At 44.2% G+C, this 20780-nt stretch overlaps 1 protein-coding gene across 1 annotated transcript in view; it reads right to left on the bottom strand.

The window, feature by feature from the left end:
* Window positions 1-19921, bottom strand: part of ENTREP2 (endosomal transmembrane epsin interactor 2) — an 899787-nt gene extending 879866 nt beyond the window's left edge. The window contains exon 1 of the mRNA XM_088443400.1: window positions 18890-19921. Coding sequence (XP_088299526.1) covers window positions 18890-19117 — 228 coding nt within the window. The 5' untranslated portion in view covers window positions 19118-19921. The remainder of the gene's footprint in view (window positions 1-18889) is intronic.
* Window positions 19922-20780: the final 859 nt, after the last annotated feature.

Raw genomic sequence — 20780 nt, 5'->3', positions numbered from 1 at the left:
CTCGACCTGGCAATCCAATTCTTTCCCCTTTTACACCAAGGAGCTACCCTGGGTTAACCCTGCAATAACCCGGGTTTTAGCTCTGATGTAAAAGGAGTATAACAGTCCTGGTTTTTGTGATATCCATGGTTGAGCACAGATGGTTAAATCAAAATAACTGAGGTTCTAATTAAGTCACCTGTGCTCAAGTATGGTTATCCTTAAAACCTGGACTGTTAGTGTACCTTGAGGACCGTAGTTGGGAACCCCTGATATAGATTATGGCCAAAAAATATTTGCATCCACTGTGCGTATAAGTGATGGACACATTTTAAAGCTAAGCGGGCATTGCACCAGTATTGTGCTGTATGAATAGTATTTAATTTTTTATTTTGCTAAGCAAGCATTCTGGCAGTTTCAACCGGGAAGCAATCGGGAAGTCGACTGCCTATATACCGGCAGCCGGCTTCCCGACTGTCTTATCCCGGCATGGGTGAAATGCCGGGTGTCTAGATGTAGACGCCCGCATTTCCCCGACCCCGGGAGACCGGCGCCCGGCATCACGATCGTAGTGATGCCGGGCGCCGCGAGCGGACAGCCGCGGGGGGGGAGGGTTAGGTTTAGGGCTCCCGGGGGAGACTCAGGGTTAGGCACCCCCCGGGAGGTTTAGGGCTAGGCTAGGGGGAGGGAGGGTTAGGGTTAGGCACCCACGGGGGGGACTTAGGGTTAGGCACCCCCCCGGGGGACTTAGGTTTAGGTAGCGGGGAGGGGGGTGGTTAGGGTTAGGCACTTAGAGGGGGGATTAGGGTTAGGCACTTGGGGGGGAAGTTAGGGTTAGGCACCCCTAAGGAGGGTTAGGGTTAGGGGGGTTAGGTTAGGTTAGTTGATACTTACCTATCCACGATCGGGATTTCCAGCGCTGTCGGGCTTCCGCTGCGTCGCACTCTGCTCCTGTCGGGCTGTCGCCATGCGGCCGGTGGTATTTCATACCCATTCCTTTCAACCTATGTGCCCAATGCAACAGGTTATTTAGGCTAAATAACTTATGTCCACGTATTTTACTGAAGATTATATAAACACAAAGTGTAATAAGGTGAATTTCCAGTTAAAGCATTTCAGTCATTTCCATAGACCAGTCATCCAAATATGAAACCTCATTAATGTCTTCAAAGCTGTACTCCACTTAAAAGTATTGACCCCCTAACCATAGCAACTAACTAATGTACTTAATTTCTTCTTGGCAATTCTAGCTTTAGTGTTACCAGCTCTCAGCTTGAATTAAAAAAATCTGACAAGTCCGCTAACCTGAATGTTGATGTGCCTCTCTTGGCCTGTTTGCTACACTTGAACATGCTTTATATTACAGGACATGATTACTGGCTAGATTAGTAGGGAGAATAAATCTTAATTGGCAAAGATGTGACATGATGATTGAGTGATGTAGAATAATTTCATGTGGGGAACTATATTTACACAAAAATATCTGAATTTGAAAAGTTGATTATATATTATACACAGAAATATTAAGTGGAGGATACATTTCTCAAAAGAACATTAATATTCCCTCAAATTAAACCCTTATTCTCAATGGTCTTTCTGGCATTGGTATAAACAGACTTGATAATCAAGCCCCCAGGAGCATGACACGGATATTTCAGTTTGAACTACAAGAAAATCTGCTCAGTCTGGGGCCTATACATCATCACTTATTTTTCACAAAAGCTTGTGAAAAGTAACATTTTCATATACTTTTGTAAAAAGTAAGAGTCAGGGCCATTCATCAAGTTCTGTAACAGCATTTTTTGATAATGATGGCGTTCAGCCCCCGATAATCTTCAAAGGCTGTTGTTTACACGGCAGCCTATGAAGATATACATGGTAACCACAGCACAGGGCTGAATCGGACACCGGAGGACATGTAGCAGTGAGGAAATCCTTGTGGATACCGCAGCTGCATGGGGAAAAGTATCACTCTTCCGAAAAGCTAACTCCTTTTCGGAAGTTATGCTTTTGTTAGGGAGGCATGATGAATGCCTCCAAAACATTTTTAAACTCGCAGTGAGTTTAAAACATAATTATGCCTTGATGAATAGGCATACTTGCCTACCTTTAATAATCTCTTCCCGGGAGAAGCCCGGGTAAGGGAAGCAGCAGGGGGCCGACAAGGGTGGGGCCTGATGATTCGTGTCATTAAGCCCCACCCCCTCGCGGTAAAATTGCCATGATTGGGTAAAATTTACATAGGGGGGCGGAGCCAAATGCTGTGATTCATGCAGAATCACGTTTTAAGCCCGTCCCCTTCACGGAGACCCGCGATCGCCGCAGGAATTCTCCTCATTCTGCCCACTTCACTAGGAAGTGGGCAGAATGCGGGTGAAATGCCTACCCTTCCGGGGGTGCGGGGGGTTACCCGAAAAATCTGGAGCCTCCCGCGAATACTGGGAGGGTAGGCATATATGTGAATAGGCCCATCAGTCTCTTTCGGAGCCCCTGTCCTTGCATGTCTATATTAATACATTCTAGCGGTATATAATTTCCTGTTGCCATGAACAGAAATTACAATTATCAGATCTAAACTCTGATAATGGATAAATCTGCTCCTAAGCCAAACTACTGTACGTTTTACTCACAGCTTCGTGCCAGTCTACATAGCACCATCACAAAAACAAAGGGTGATTTCTATTTTTGGAGGCAGATAATAAACTATGCAGCAGTTTGGCATCAGTAAAGCAATATATTTACAATTAGAGGATAAAATAATATACAGAATGACACTTAAATAAGAACGTGGGAACTCATCCAGAGTAGGGAGCACAGCATAAATAAGGAGCAACTTTGTACCAGGATAACCCAAGCTGCAATGCAAGGAGTGCACATACATTTTTTTTTCTTTTTGCATGCAGGGCAAATACTGGCTGCTTCTGCATGCAGCCCACTCATGCTGGACAGCTTTGTTTATTTTACACTTCAATTTAAAGTTCAGACCGGACAAGCCCCTCCCCGAAAATCTTATCTAACTGCACATTTTACATCCTACCCCACCTGCAGTGTGACATGGTTTTATCACGTTCAGGACCAGCTCGAGGCATGTTCGGCCAGGGCGGTCGAACATGGGCGCCACCCCATAGCACACCCCTTCCAGCCATTTCCGATTTCAGCAGGACAGTCCTGTTTTTCGAGCACTGTCCCACTGCTCCACCTGCGGGACAAAGTGTCCCACGGGTGGTCAGGAGATGTGGCACCTCGACCGCCACAGCTGTGCGGCGGTGCTGACCCCAGAGAAGAAGAATGGATGATGCGCGCGGCATCCATTCAGTGCAGGGAGAGAGCTGGGGGCAGCCCAGCTACTGACATAGTACTGGGCTCGCCCCCAGCCTGATGTTAAATGGGAGGTGTGCCATATGGGCATGACTCTAAATAGCGCCATTTAGGGAGCGTGGCCTACGGTACTTAGGACATGCCCCTTTTCGGGCACGCGGTTTAGAGTACCCAGGTCACTCGCTGCGCAGGGTGCGGATACTGCTGGAGCTGGCCCTGATCACGGTGCAAATGTGCTCCTTTTCCTGCCTCCTTCCCAACTCTGATCAGGTCCATTGTTTATGCTCAATGATAGAGGAACAGAAGGTATAATGACCCCTAGATATGAGCAAAGCATAATACTGTACAGGGAAAAAGTAATACTTAATTACCTTTGTCTCTTATTATTTAGAAGAGCAACAAATAAGCCGCAATAATACTACAAACATGTGTTAGTAGACATAAAGGGGCTGACGGTCGTGGCAGCCAGATTTACTAGCTTATGCTAATGCAAGTATCTGTCCACCTTCATGTGTTTAGTGGCATCACACACTGCTTTTCCGTCTGTAGCTGTAACTGTCATCATTCTTATCCGCACTTACACCCACCACATGCTGGGTGTGAAAGATCTGCCAGAGACAGGCATTCTTTCTCCATACACATGACTCAAACTACCATGGAAGCCTGGCTACATAGATCTTTTCCATGCGTCCACAAGGTAGCCACCAAGACATCCATTTCGGGTTGGATACGTCATCCTGGCACTGATAATGCCGACAATCAGAATCCCGGCAGTGTAATCCGGATGGTGTAAATCCCAACGCATACAGATAAGTATTCTAACCCTTCCCCTAACTCCCTAACCCTAATGTACTAGACGATAAGTTGAATGATAATGATATCGTTATCGTTCATCGCATTCAATATCGTCCAGAGTGTATGCAAGACATTGTTAACAATATGAGCTCCAGCGGATTGTTAACGATGTCTTTCATTGTCCGTACTTGCAGGACAACCTGACAATATCATCAGGTTCGGCAAGTACGGGAATAAGGGAGGGTGCCGTCACTGAACGATATCATTAACGATATCGTTCAATGTGTATGCTCAATGTCATTAAGGACATTGAGCCCGGCAGTGCAGGGGAAACACTTAATGATATTGTTAGGTGTGTATGAGCCATAACCCTCACCTCTCACAGCCTAAACCTAACCGTCCCCGCCTGCATGCAGCCTAACCCTAACAATCCCCCTAGTGCCTAACCCTAAACCTAAACTGGGATTCTGGAGCCGGAATTCTGAGTACTGAGGGGATTCCGGCACCAGGATTCTGAACGCCGGAATTGTCTGCGTTGGGATGGTGACTACATCCCAACTATTTCACAGATAGTGAAATCCGGTCACGCACGTAGAGGTAAACTGCATACACACGTAAAGATTTTCTGTCCAACCATCCAACAAGTTGATTGGTTGGAATGAAAATCTGGTAAGGTATGAAAGCAAATGACAATCAGCAATTTGCTCCCAAACGGACAAAACTGTTGTTTGAACAAATTGTTTAGATCAAACATTTAACAAACTTGTCTAACGAACATTTTCATCTGTTTTCTGGCATTTAGTAGCAAATTGCTGATCATCAGTTACTCTTATACCTTTCCAGATTTTCATTCCAACCAATCAACTAGTTGGATGGTTGGACAGAAAATCTTTACGTGTGTATGCACCATTAGATGTACATACTTGCCAACTCTCCCTGGTTGTCAGGGAGACTCCCTGAAATAGTAGCAATCTCTCAGACTCCCTGAAGAGTCTAGTATCTCCCTGATTGCACCTCATTATGAAGCTGTTATATAAAAAAAAAACAGAGATATATACAGTCAGGTGCATAAATATTGGGACTTTTTTTTTTCATATTTTGGCCTCTATTCACCACCACAATGGCTTTGAAATGAAACAAACAAGATGTGCTTTAACTGCAGACTTTCAGATTTAATTTGAGGGTAATTACATCCAAATTGGGTGAACGGTGTAGGAATTACAGTTTCAATATGTGCCTCCCACTTAGACTGTATATCTATTAGACTACTTTCTGAACAATCCGGCCAAAACCTCTTGGCCTCACACTTTTTAAGGGGCCAAAAGTAATGGGACTATCAACTCAAAAGCTATTTCATGGACAGGTGTGGGCTATTACCTCATTATTTCATTATCAATTAAGCAGGTAAAAGGTCTGGAGTTGATTCTAGGTGTGACATTTGCATTTGGAATCAGTTGCTGTCGACTCTCAATAGGAAATCCAAAGAGCTGTCACTATCAGTGAAGCAAGCCATCATTAGACTGAAAAATCAAAACAAACCCATCAGAGAGATAGCAAAAACATTAGGTGTGGCCAAATCAACTGTTTGGAACATTCTTAAAAAGAAAGAATGCATCGGAGAGCTCAGCAACACCAAAAGACCCGGAAGACCACGGAAAACAACTGTGGTGGATGACAGAAGAATTATTTCCCTGGTGAAGAAAAACCCCTTCACAACAGTTGGCCAAATCCAGAACACTCTCCAGGAGGTAGGTGTATATGCGTCAAAGTCAACAATCAAGAGAAGACTTCACAAGAGTGAAAAAAGAGGGTTCACCACAAGATGTAAACCATTGGTGAGCCACAAAAACAGGAACACCAGATTAGAATTTGCCAAACAACATCTAAAAAAGCCATTACAGTTCTGGAACAACATCCTATGGACAGATTAGACAAAGATCAACTTGTACCAGAGTGATGAGAGGAGAAGCGTATGGAAAAGGAAAGGAACTGCTCATGATCCAAAACATACCATCTCATCAGTGAAGCATGGTGGTGGTAGTGTCATGGCGTGGGCATGTATGGCTGCCAATGGAACTGGTTCCCTTGTATTTATTGATGATGTGACTGCTGACAAAAGCAGCAGAATGAATTCTGAAGTGTTTCGGGCAATATTATATTAGGGGTGTGCACCGGCCACTTTTCGTGTTTTGTGTTTTGGTTTTGGATCTGGATCTTTCTTCGTGTTTTGGATCTGGATTGGTTTTGCCAAAACCACCCTTCCGTGTTTTGGGTTCTGGGTTTTGTGTTTTGGATCTGTATTTTTTTTTTAAAAAGCATAAAAACAGCTAAAATCACAGAATTTGTGTGTTTTTCTGCTCCTATGCTATTATTAACCTCAATAACCTTAATTTCCACTCATTTCCAGTCTATTCTGAACACCTCACACCTCACAATAGTGTTTTTATGTCCAAAAGGTTGCACCGAGGTAGCTGGATGACTATGCTAAGCGACACGAGTGGGCGGCACAAACACGTGGCCCATCTAGGAGTGACACTGCAGTGGCAGACAGGATGGCAGTTGAAAAACTAGGCCCCAAACAGTACATAATGCAAAGAAAAAAAAGAGGTGCAAGATGGAATTGTCCTCCCACCCACCCTTATGTTGTATAAACAGGACATGCACACTTTAACAAACCAAACATTTCAGCGCCAGGGTCTGCCACACGACTGTGGCTGAAATGATTGGTTCGTTTGGGCCCCCACAAAACAAGCTGGCAATTAATCTGTCCCTGCACAAACTGGCTCTACGGAGGCAAGATGTCGTCCTCATCCTCTGATTCCTCACCCTCTTCAGTGTTGTGTACATCCTCATCCTCAGAGTATTAATTCGTCCCCGCTGGAATCCACAACCACAGGTCCCTCTGTACGTTCTGGAGGCTGGTCTCCCTGGAAGAGTTGATAATTCATTTTATGAACATCATCTTCTCCACATTTTGTGGAAGCAACCTCCTACGCCTTTTGCTGACAAGGTTCCCGGCTGCACTAAACACTCTTTCGGAGTACACACTGGAGGGGGGGCAACTCAGGTAAAATAGAGCCAGTTTGTACAGGGACCTCCAAACTGCTTCTTTTGCCTGCCAGTACAGGTACGGACTGTCTGACATGCCTACTTGGATGCTGTCACCGATGTAATCCTTTAACAGACAGACGCACGCTTGTCGCTGCTGCTTTAAGGATGCAGGTGCGGCTACAGCCCACACATTTCACAAAGACAGAAAAAAAAAAGAATTTATTTTTATTGTTTGTGGAGCGCACTTTGAGGGTTACACCACCCTTTAACAGACAGACGCACGCTTGTCGCTGCTGCTTTGAGGACAGTATCATATGCAGTGACAGTAGACTTGTCAGAAATTGTTGGCACGTCCTTCAGTCCGGACCAGATGTCCAAACCGGCCCTTGACTTATGACACAGGCGCACGCTTGGCACTGCTACTGTGTTGCTGCACGTGAGGCTACATCGCACACAAGTCACAAACACATAAAAAAAATATTTTTTATTTTTCGGAGCACTTTGAGGGTTACACCACCCTTTAACAGACAGACGCACGCTTGTCGCTGCTGCTTTGAGGATGCAAGTGCAGCTACAGCCCACACAATTCACAAAGACAGAAAAAAAAAGAAGAATATTTTTATTGTTTGTGGAGCGCACTTTGAGGGTTACACCACCCTTTAACAGACAGACGCACGCTTGTCGCTGCTGCTTTAAGGATGCAGGTGCGGCTACAGCCCACACATTTCACAAAGACAGAAAAAAAAAGAAGAATATTTTTATTGTTTGTGGAGCACACTTTGAGGGTTACACCACCCTTTAACAGACAGACGCATGCTTGTCGCTGCTGCTTTGAGGATGCAAGTGCGGCTACAGCCCACACAATTCACAAAGACAGAAAAAAAATAAGAATATTTTTATTGTTTGTGGAGCGCACTTTGAGGGTTACACCACCCTTTAACAGACAGACGCATGCTTGTCGCTGCTGCTTTAAGGATGCAGGTGTGGCTATAGCCCACACATTTCACAAAGACAGAAAAAAAAATAAGAATTTTTTAATTGTTTGTGGAGCGCACTTTGAGGGTTACACCACCCTTTAACAGACAGACGCACGCTTGTCGCTGCTGCTTTGAGGATGCAGGTGGAATCTAGACGGGATTTGGAACCGGGGACACACTACCTCCATCAATTGTCTAAATCCCACTGCACTAATGGCGTATACCAGACCCACGTCTAACACCAACATAGCAGTCAAGGCCTCAGTTATACGTTTTGCTTCAGGATGACTGCTGTCGTACTTCATCCTCATCGCTAGGGACTGTTGGAGGGTCAATTGTTTAGTAAAAGTGGTGGTGTTCCTACTTCCTCTCTGGGATGATGAACAACTCCCAGCAGCAGCAACAGCACTAGGAGGAAGTGGTTCTTGATCTTTCCCTATTTTATTTTTATCGGAGAAAGTTTGGTCCTCCATTTAGGTTATATTGATATATACGTGCGGCTAAAGCGCACACAAACACAGAAAATATTTTTTTCTTTTTGCTGGAGAGTAGTGCACTTTGTGGGTTACACCACCCTTTAAGAAATGAGCCAGCCGGCTCTTTACTTATGGGACACAGGCGCACGCTTGGCGCTGCTCCTTTGTTGATGCACATGCAGCCACAGTGCACACAATTCACAAACACAGAAAATATATATTTTTTTGGTTTGGACTGGAGTGTACTTTGGGGGTTACAGCACCCTTTAACGGTCAAGCCAGCCGGCCCTTTACTTATGACACAGGCGCACGCTTGGCACTACTTTGTTGATGCACGTGCGGCTACTGCGCACACAATTCACAAACACAGAAAATATTTTTTTATTTGGTTTGGAGTGTACTTTGGGGGTTACAGCACCCTTTAATGGTCAAGCCAGCCGGCCCTTTACTTATGACACAGGCGCACGCTTGGCACTACTTTGTTGATGCACGTGCGGCTACTGCGCACACAATTCACAAACACAGAAAATATTTTTTATTTGGTTTGGAGTGTACTTTGGGGGTTACAGCACCCCTTAATGGTCAAGCCAGCCGGCCCTTTACTTATGACACAGGCGCACGCTTGGCACTACTTTGTTGATGCACGTGCGGCTACTGCGCACACAATTCACAAACACAGAAAATATTATTTTTTTTGGTTTGGACTGGAGTGTACTTTGGGGGTTACAGCACCCTTTAACGGTCAAGCCAGCCGGCCCTTTACTTATGACACAGGCGCACGCTTGGCACTACTTTGTTGATGCACGTGCGGCTACTGCGCACACAATTCACAAACACAGAAAATATATTTTTTTTTGGTTTGGACTGGAGTGTACTTTGGGGGTTACAGCACCCTTTAATGGTCAAGCCAGCTGGCCCTTTACTTATGACACAGGCGCACGCTTGGCACTACTTTGTTGATGCACGTGCGGCTACTGCGCACACAATTCACAAACACAGAAAAAATATTATTTTTTTAGCATTTGGGGGGAGCACCCCTGATGGACAGAGCACCCCCTGGACAACACTACAGCACCCCTTTAGGACTGGGACACTGCACAGGACTTTGGAGTGGACACAGCCCCTATGGAGAACTGACTGCACAACACAGTCCAGCCAGCCCCTATAGACTTTGAAGTAGTGGACACAACCCCTATTAACAACAGCAGCACAGCACAACACAGCCAGCCCCTATGAACTTTGAAGTATTGGACAACAGCAGCACAGCGCAGCACAGCACAGCACAACACTACTCTGCACTACACTACACTACACTACACAGCCCAGCCAGCCCTAACTCCCACCCTCCCTCTTCACTGTCCACAGCCGAGTGAGAAAATGGCGCCGACGCGGGTACCTTATATAGGATCCAAAACCCGCGAGACCCGGAAGGCGGGATGATGACGTTTTGCCTCGATTTCAGATCCGAGTCAGGCGGGAAAAGTCGAGCCTGACTCGGATCTGACTCGGATCGGGGAGGCTCGGGGGGGTTCGGATTTCAGAAATCCGAACCCGCTCACCCCTATATTATATGCTCATATTCAGTCAAATGCTTCAGAACTCATTGGACGGCGCTTCACAGTGCAGATGGACAATGACCCGAAGCATACTGCAAAAGCAACCAAAGAGTTTTTAAGGCTAAAAAGTGGAATGTTATGCAATAGCCAAGTCAATCCCCTGACCTGAATCCGATTGAGCATGCATTTCACTTGATGAAGACAAAACTGAAGGGAAAATGCCCCAAGAACAAGCAGGAACTGAAGACATTTGCAGTAGAGGCCTGGCAGAGCATCACCAGGGATGAAACCCAGCGTCTGGTGATGTCTATGTGTTCCAGACTTCAGGCTGTAATTGCCTGCAAAGGATTTCAACAAAGTATTAAAAAGTGAAAGTTAGATTTAGGATTGTTTAGTTTGTCCCATTACTTTTGGCCCCTTAAAAAGTGGGAGGCACATATAGTAACCATTGCAATTCCTACACCGTTCACCTGATTTGGATGTAATTACCCTCAAATTAAATCTGAAAGTCTGCAGTTAAAGCACATCTTGTTTGTTTCATTTCAAAGCCATTGTGGTGGTGAATAGAGGACAAAATATGAAAATTATGTCAATGTCCCAATATTTATGCACCTGACTGTACATTCATATGGGATTATTAGTATAATTACCCTGCATTGGGTATAAGGCACAATGATCCCTATGGCTACATGCATTTTCTGAACAGTATCAGTGTGTTTTAATCAACAAGAAGATCTTACTAACTGCTTTGGGGCTCATTTACATTTGGATGTAAATCAATATTATGGCGCGCCTCTCAGATGTAGCAGTACACGCCCACTTTACCACTGCACTCATAGGTGCTGCTTTCACAATCTCCCTGAAATGCTTTATCAAAAGTACTAAGCCTTGGAAAGAGCAAAAATACCCACCAATCAGTCATTTTTCAAACACAGCCTCTAAAGTGATAGTTAGGAGCTGATTGGTTGGTACTTTATCTCCATCCACTTTATATCGTTCCAGGGCTTAGTACATCTGCCAAAATCCGCCTTCTGTGAGCATATGCATCATGCAGCGTATGCACAGTCAGCAAATATCCACAGAATGCATCAGCTTCTGGATTTGCGTGAGGCTCAGCCTCAGGCACAAATCTTCTTGCATGTTGGGTCGTAAACATAAGTGTGTAGAGAGTAACAGCAACTGCACCAGAGCTCAGTAAGGAGTAATAAGATGAGATATGCCATCTGGTGGTAAATGGCCCTAATGAGTTACCACAATGTTTTGCAGTATAACACATGCATCTCAGCTGTATCACATTTCCACAATGTTTGAGTCTACTCAATGAGAAAATTATACTTTTGTTATAAGTAGCATGGACTTTTAATATCCCTATTTCCTCCTAGCGTGAGATAAACACTGTACTTCAGCAATTCAACAATCGTAAGCACGTATAATATATATACAAAAATCACCTTTGCACTACTAAACAGGACGTTTGACACTGTGAACAATTTAGTTATTATGTGAAATTATGTAATTTTTACTTCAAAGCTCAGAGCACCTCTGCATTATATAATGCTGGACAGTAATAGTCCCTTATATTGTTTCATGGGTAGTGTTCCCTGTCAGTATTCCACTTTAAATGTAATTGCCAAAACAAGATTTCACAGTGCAGCAAAGTTCAAATTACCTCTTAAAGCATAAAGCTTCTTAATTTATAGGGAAACACTTCAATAAAACATACACCAAAATATAACCCAAAGAAGTCTTCTAGAAGTTGAACTTCCAGCATTTGATTTAGAATAGAATAAAGTATTAGTGGGGAAAAAAATACACCCAAGATCCGGTATATATTGTTTATGTACTTCTCGTAAGTCACTGTAATACCCCTTTTACATCGGAGCTAAAACCCGGGTTATTGCAGGGTTAACCCGGGCAGCTCCCTGGTGTAAAAGGGGAGAGAGCTGGATCACCGGGTCGAGTAACCTGGCAATCCAACCCAGGTAACTAGCAGGGTTTAACACGGACATAGCCCGTGAAACCCTGCTGTGAGAACAGCGCACTCCAGGTCACAAAGACCTGGAGTGCGCTGCAAGCCGGCCGATTGGTCCGGCTTCAGTGGCGCTGGAGTTGACGTCATCTCCAAGCGTCCACTTTTACGCCAGGAAAGCCGGGTCTATGCAGACCCGACTGCGGTGTGAGCGGCGCCAACTCGGGAATATCCCGAGTCAGCGCCGGCTAAACTCCGGGTCTGATCCGGATAGGAACTCTGTTCCAACTACGGGTCAGACCCGGAATTTTGGTGGAAAAGGGATATTAACCTGTGTGAGGTACAGTACTCTGCCCTTCTCTGTGTTCACTGGGATCTAAACAGTGCATCAGCCTTTCTTGATATTATAGTGCCTGATTTAGAGATGAATGCAGTTCACATCGCTGCTGTGTCTTTAGACGCAGCAGTGATGTGAAAATTTGCTAATGCAGCAGGAGGTGTCTGTGGAGAAAAGACGTCTCCTGACAGCATCGCAGATCCGAATACTGTGTCCTAAACAGCATCGGAACATGTCGTGATGGTTGCAGCATGGGCCATCTGTAGAAGCCAAAGGCTAGTCAGAATGGCCATCTTACCTGCGTAACCGATGCCACAAAATCTGAGTATTCCGATACAGACCCTGGTCTCGGCACTTTGAGAATTTAAGGGAAATCAGTTTCCGGGAACACAGGCCGCGCCACTCCCTCCTCGTCCCCAAACAGGCTGAAGCCTGTCAATCAGGCTGCAGCTTGGAGACTCTGCGAGCGAACTCGCAGATGGGGGCCTGCACATGTGCATTACACATCCTGCGCATGCACAGCCCCCCCACCATCGGAGATGTTCACAAACCATCGGGTTTGCATACATCTCCTAATGAGGCCCATAATCTATTGACGAAGATTGTAGTGTTAGTACTCACTATAATAATATTAAATATCGTGGACACAGCTTGATGAATTTCAGTGCATATGGCTTTTTAAGTCAGTATCATTAGTACTGATAGTTCATTAACCATAATAATCAATAGTTTAAGATATTAAGTCCGCCAATACTTTTCGAGATTCCAATACCTACATACAAAGCAGACTTATCCAAACATTGGGGTCTATTGCTACTTATCTAGCAAAGATTTTTTTTTTTACAAAATCTATCAAAAAAAAAGTCACTGAGGTAGATGAGTGTTGCTCACCTCCCCAGCAGTGTGGTTAACAACCATCAGCAATTTCTCACCAATGTTCAATGATTTTGCCATTGATTGCGACTTAGGATGATTGTCTGCCAGCACCATTGATGGTTTAGAGGTAGGAATGTTTGGTTTTCTCCCCTCAATGCAGAGAAAATAGAGCTTAGCCTCGCTCCAAAGTGCTATTCCCCACAGCAAGAAAGTCCATCGATGGGTGTAAACCATGGATAATCCCCTATCAATGGTTTCATGCCATCAATGTAAAGCACCTATGGAACAATCTATGGTGATCATCAATGGTTAACCCAAATCTTATATATATAAAAATCTATTGGTCTGTTTGTCTGTCCAGTTATGCATTCGGCCACCCCAGCACCGATTGGGATGAAACCAACGCGAAGTGGTCAAGATGGATCCTGGCCAGGTTAAGGGGGTTAGGTGCCTGGTCGGACCTCCTGTTAGTGTGCGCTGGGCAGAACTTTGACATGGGGAGTCTGTTCTGAGCCTTCCACTGAATGGATTAGGATAAAAACTTCACAGAGTGGTAACATTGGATCCCAGAAGATATACAAGGGGGTTGAGGTCCCGGTTCGGAACTTCCGTTGGTTTAGGTTGGGCAGAACTTTGACCCGGGGAGCCTGTTCTGAGCCTCCCACTGGATGGCTTTGATGAAAACTTCACAGAGGGGTGACAATTGGTCTGGAATGCCTAATGGAGTAGTTGGGGTTCTGGTTGGACCTCACGGCGGAGTGCACCAGGCAGAACTTTCCTCATGGGTGTATTGGAAGAGCTGTTAAGCTGCTAATTATTTTTTAAATGTTGACAGTTACATCCAACTCATTTATAACTTAATAACTTGAAGATTTAAACCCAGGAAATGACTTCAGCTTTTTTAAAGAAAATAAGAATAAAGATCTGTAGGCATATGTATTAAACCTTTTTTTACTTAAATTATGTGGAAATTTAAATTTACACTTGATTTAAGGCAGCGGTTCTCAAACTTGATTCTCATGATCTCACACAGTTCACATTTTCCAGGTCACCCAGCAGGTGCACGGGTGTAGTTATTACTCAATGACACAGTTTAAAAGATCCACAGGTGGAGCTAATTATTTCACTTGTGATTCTGTGAGGAGACTTGGAAAACACGTACAGTTTGCAGTCCTGATGGACCGAGTTTGAGAACCTGGGATTTAAAGTATTAGGCTATGTAGCAATAGCCTAATGCAGGAGATTTCATAGAAATCTTCCACAAAAGGCTAATTAGCGCTTCAGACTACAGTCCCCATTATTCTCAATGGGGACTGCAATCTGACCAATATGCAATATGTACAAAGCTCCAAAGGCTGCTGCCACTCTCAGATGGCTGTAGCCACTTTATGCTCATAGAGGCATTTTCTCAGGAGAGGGATCCTGGATCCCTCCCCCGCAACTTCCATCCTCTACCGAAGAGTTTCAGGAGTTTCACTTCCAAATCGGCGAAAACGGGACCCAGCGAAACCGAAATCATCGAAAAGTCCTGTCATTTTTGGGGAAATCAGTCTGACACCCCCCAAAAGATGCTCTGACATGGGGGTTCACTATGGGTACCCCCAAATAGCCATGCTAAAGGTATTTGGGGTCTTTAAATGGTCTCAATAGGTGCTATTTAGCATCTTTGGGAAAGTGGTGAAGAATAGCATTTTGCAACTTTTAAAAAAAAAATAAGTAGACCCATCAAATTTGGGGAACATGAAAATGGGTACTAGCATATTTTAAAGTGGCTAATGAAGAGATTCCCAACCATGGTCCTCAAGGCACACTAACAGTCCACGATTTAAGGATAGCCATACTTGAGCACAGGTGACTTAATTAGTTCCTCAATTATTTTGATTTAACCATCTGTGCTCAACCATGGATATCACTAAAACTAGGACTGTTAAGCTGGCCACACACTAGACCAACTTACATCCAACCAGCCAACTAGTTGATTGGTTGGAATGAAAATCTGGTAAGTTATGAAAGCAAATGACATTCAGCAATTTGCTCCCAAACGCTGTTAAATGAACAAAAACTGCTGTTTGAACAAATTGTTTAGTTCAAACATTTAATAAACTTGTCTAACGACCATTTTCATCTGTTTTCTGGTATTTAGGAGCAAATTGCTGATTGTCATTTGCTTTCATGCCTTACCAGACTTTCATTCCAATCAATCAACAAGTTGGATGGTTGGATGAAAGTTGGTCTAGTGTGTGGCCAGCTTAAGCGTGCCTTGAGGACCGAGGTTGGGAATCACTGGGCTAATGTGAAGTTTTAAAAATCGCGAAAAATCCACCTTCCGCAATCACCTGTAATAAAAAAACACCATGGGTTTACTTGGGGACCCCCGGGGACCCCCCCCCCCAAGTCTATTTCACCAGTTTAGAAATTTGGCCCCCAACTTTGTTTTTTTTTCATTCCTCACAACTAAAGTACTTTTTTGGGGTGTCCTAAGGTACTTTTTATAAATGTCTTGACACAGAATGCCTTTGGGGCCTGTCCAAGGGGTGCACGGTGGTTTTTGGAAGTCTGCACCCCAAAACCCCAATTCTGCACTTTTTCTTGCCACGTATTCATAGGTGGTACTTTTTCGCTGGTCTCAATGCATTGACTTCTCGCTCCGGCAAAAAGTCAGAAAAATTGAATACGGGGATAACTCAAATCGGCGAAAATGACGTCATCGCCGAAAAAGTTTTACCGACAATGGCTTTTCACAGCCTAATCAAATATGGCCCATAGTTGTGAAAACTATGTGAAAATGCTAATATGGCAATGATGCAGGGGCCTATGTATCAAAGCTTGATGAGAGATAATATTGAGAGATATAAATCACCAACCAATCAGCTTCTAACTTACATTTTATAGGCTGTGTTTGAAAAATCACAGGAGCTGATTGGTTAATCCTTTTTCTCTCACAATTTTATCTCTCATCAAGCTTTGATACATAGGCCCAAAAGATTGTTGATAATCGGGGCACTGCCATGTTTATTGCTATATATAGGCCCCCTGGTCTGAAGCATAACACTAGAGTGGTGACAGAGGCTATAAATACCTTGTGCATTACAAAAATTAGCAGTAAGGGACTCCAGTGGGACCCCAGCACTGTAATAGCTGTAGGAGGGGCAGCAGTTTTACCTGTGATTCTACTTTAAGGAACAGATGATAACAGACAGAGTTTATAGTCACCCAAATACATTCCATACTTTAGTTCACACCAACACATCTGCAGATGTCTATGAGACCAGTTTGGGCAGTCCATATATTCCTTAACCTGTTGGGGGGGTGGGGTTCAGTTCACTGTTCTCTAAAAGTAAAAAGCTCTTGTCCTTGAAGCATCTGCAGCAGATTTGCTGTCTGCTCTGCGGTCCCCTCAGGGGAAACACAGAATCACAGCTCATTCTCTTTTCTCCATAAATTAAGTAGCACTGGATGTGAAACCAGTACCAGAAAGAGTCAGAGTAGGCATCCAGAGTTTGATTTTTTTGTGTGAAACCATCAAAATACTTTACAAGCAACAACAAGAAAAGAAACTTCTATTTTTTTTTATTCACTACTTGAAATTACTTTAAAAAATACTTTGAGTCAGTTTAGAGAACATTTCTAACATTTACAACTGCATATGTTATAATGATTATAATAGTGTCTTAGCCATTCATTGCAAACTTTATTGTTACTATAAGGGGTAAATTTACTAAAGTGAGAGCTTTTAGAAGTGAGTTTTAAAAGTGATATTGCCCATAGCAACCTATCAGATTCTAGCTATTATCTTCTAGAAGGTGCTAGTTAAATGTTAAGTAGAATCTGATTGGTTGTAATGGGTAACATCACTTTTAAAACTCAATTCTAAAAACTCTCGCTTTAGTAAATTTACCCCTAAGTGTGTAGATAAAGCATCATAGATAGGACACTTGCATCATTTGTAAAATCCATGGTTAAGAGATCTACAGCTTCACTGAAAAACAAACCACCTTGAGAGACTTGCGTGGGTATCTGGTTGAAATCTCAATCTCTTTTTAGAACTAGACACACACACGTCATTAAATGCATTAAATGAGGTATTTAGGCAGATGTACACCATAGTCATACTTTTAGCCTATATGATAAGATATATGAGAAGCATCCTGTTCACGTTTCTGATGAAATTATGTGAGTGGGACAGCACAGAGAGTTCTTTTCTCTGCCGCCACCAATATAATTTGTCAGACAAATTCATGATTTTAATGTGCAATGAAAGAAACAATCACTAGAAGGAGTATGTGTGTAGGCTGTCCTACAAAATGAATGGATGTGAGACTTCTATTGCAAAAGAAAAACATTAAGGGGCATATGTATGAAAGCTTGATGTGAGATCAAATTGTGAGATATATATCGCCAACCAATCAGCTCCTATCATTTTTTAAACACAGTCTTCAAAATGTAAGTTAGAAGCTGAGTGGTTGGTGATATATATCTCACAATTTGATCTCACATCAAGCTTTCATACATATGCCCCTATAAGCAGAAATGTATCATTTGATTGAAACAGACCTTTAAACTAGACACCTTTTCAAGACATTACAACTCATTACGTACAAAGGCAGCATGTACTACTGTATAATCCAGCTAATACTATACACTAAAACATCCAATGCCATTTTGACAACCTGAAAAGTAGTAATAATAATAATAATAATAATAATAATAATAATAATAATAATAATAATAATAAGCATTTGAATATAGGTTTTTTTTTTCCTTTACTGTGTTATTGTTTTGGAACCACTGGGTGGCCAGTTCCACTGAGCATCTACGAGACTCTTGCACAGCTAGTACTGTAGGTCTCACATGGGGTTGTCTTTTTCACCATTCATGAGTCTGTCTCAGGCTATCTGGACTACTTATATCGCAATCTGCCAATCTATAATTACAATGCAGTCACCTATTGTTTTCTGCATGGTAAAAAGTGACTAGTGGTTGGTTGCTGAGCCTAAAGAGAGTCTTACCACACTTTCTGCATATAGAACCAACTGCTCCATAATTTTGGAAAATGCATTTTAACCATCAAAAACTAAACACCAGACCTAAAACCTGCACAGCATTATTCCAACAGGTATTAATAGAAATTGTCCACATAGACATATATAGTACCCCTTTATTTATTTATTTATTTATTTATATTTAGTGACCAAATATATCTATAGTGTATAAGCACACAATGAATGAGGCGCATCTGCAAGTGCCAGCTGGTAGTGCTGGCACGGGTCGCTAGCTCATGGTACCTCGCATGCATAATGTGGCACAAGTCATCAACAACTTGAGCTAATATTTCCCATAGCTGGCACATGTACCAGGGAGGTCTATACATCCATGTGCAGGAGCATCAGAGTGTTGTGGTTGGGCTGGTGCTGCCCTATAGAGATGTGTAGTAGTAATACTATATACAGTACATGTGGGGGATGAGAAGGTCTCATCGTCAATATGATCCACTCCAACAAGACATTCAACTGGTATCACAGTAATATCTGGAAGGGAAGTTAGTGTGTACTCACCGAGAAGCCTGCCCAGAAGGGGCATGAGTGCCTGACCCTGGCAGAGGTGGTGAGAGCCAGGGCGGCGAAGCTGACAGCCACGATCAGACATCCGAGAACCATCTGGGAGACCCCGAGGGACAGCATGATCCGGGAGCGGGTGCGGTACTCCCGGAGGCGGGATAGGCTGCGGGATATAGCGGCGGGGCTCAGAGAGCGGGTGCCGGAGAAGGCACTTAGGGGCATCATGAGCAGAGGACCTTCCAAAGGTAGCGGCTATTCTAGGAGCAACCACGAAAGGACCAGACAGTAAAGTAACCAGCTGCAACCCTGACATCCGAGGCTGAGCTGCCAGTGCAACGTGATTAGTGCCAGATCCCTCACCAGACCGGACAGCGAGAAGTCAGGGTCCTGCCTTATGGGATCAGAGAGAGCAGACTGCTGGCACAGCCCAAAGTATCACAGCCTGGGAGTCACATAGAGGATCAGGTGCGCGGAGCTTCCAGGTGACGGCACAGCAGCAGCACTCACCATCAGGGTACTCATCAGCCTCTCTACACGGTCACTCTCACTGCCCGGAGCCCGCAGAGTGGGGACCATTCAGCACTGTGAACGCACAGGAGAGATCAGCATCAGGCGAGGCACAGGTCCATGTGTCCGGGGTCCCCATACGATTCAATGATCCCTTCCATAGATAAGACAGGTGTGATGTTACTGCATGTGCATCCTCCTTCCTCTCACAGACAAGAAAGCAGCTGCTCTCAGATCACCATCTATTCATCCGCTCCCCGTCTCACCACATACTACAGTATCAATAATGTAACTCAAGGGCAAGTTGTATATCCAGCTACACGATGTACCTTACGGCTGCCCGGGATCAGTGTCAGGCACACAGCCGCGGCTGAGAGTGTGATGAAGTCACTTCTAGATAAACATGGGGCGGAGGGACAGAGGGGAGAAGACAGGGAGCTGGGGAACTGGAGCCGTGGGGATAGAGATCTGCGCTGTCTCAGCTGTGATCTGGCGGCTGCTGCTGCTGCTGGAGGAGGTGATTTAAAGTCCCGTGTATCAGAGCTTTCCCTGGTGATAGCCAACGCCAGGCTGCTCTGCAAATGGATGCAACTCCTCCAGTGTAGTATCAGGAGGGGAGGGGGCCAGGACAATAACCCCTTCTCATCTGCGCCCTATCCCGGCTCTGCTTCACCACTACTATCCCCTGTCACTACAACGTGCACCTACTACCCACTACACAACCTCCCACTTCACTTACCTACTGCTTACTACATCCTCCCTCATGTTACTTACTGTACCTACTGCTGGACTAATCTATCTCTATATCAGTGATTCCAAAACTGGTAGGTGGTCCAGTAAGAAATCAAAATTTGTATGGTCATTATGATTTTTAAAATCAGTGCTGATGAATGCCAATTACAAAATGTGGACAAACAGTAGCGCAACCGTGTCACCACCACTACTTAACTAAATGGCTGGTGCACACTAGAGATATGTCGTCCGATCTGCCTGGATCAGATGATATATTGGACACATCATCTAGTGTGTACCCTCAATGTCACTGGTGATGTGCGCTCATCGTCAGTGAAATCTCTCGTCGGACCTGCATGCAGGTCCGACAGGTGACATAGTTAGCGAGGGACATTCTGTCGAATACAGCATGGCCCTCACTGTCGCACCAGCATCGGCAAGTGTGTATGCACTTGCTGATGCCGGGACCCCTTGCGGGTCCCGTTGCATGATAGATCGTCTGGGTACACATCGCAACGTGTACCCAGCATTAGGATGACAGGTAAGCACAATTTACTTAATTTAATAATTTTTTACTGAATTTCACAATAAGAAACATTTGGCCTACAGGAGCTATGAAAATAATACTGAGGGGCCCATTTATTAAGGA

Source organism: Taudactylus pleione, unplaced genomic scaffold (genome assembly GCF_031769625.1).
Source record: "Taudactylus pleione unplaced genomic scaffold, aTauple2 ptg000019l, whole genome shotgun sequence".
NCBI classification, from domain to species: Eukaryota; Metazoa; Chordata; class Amphibia; order Anura; family Myobatrachidae; genus Taudactylus; species Taudactylus pleione.
This window is presented reverse-complemented; position numbering and strand designations above follow the sequence as displayed.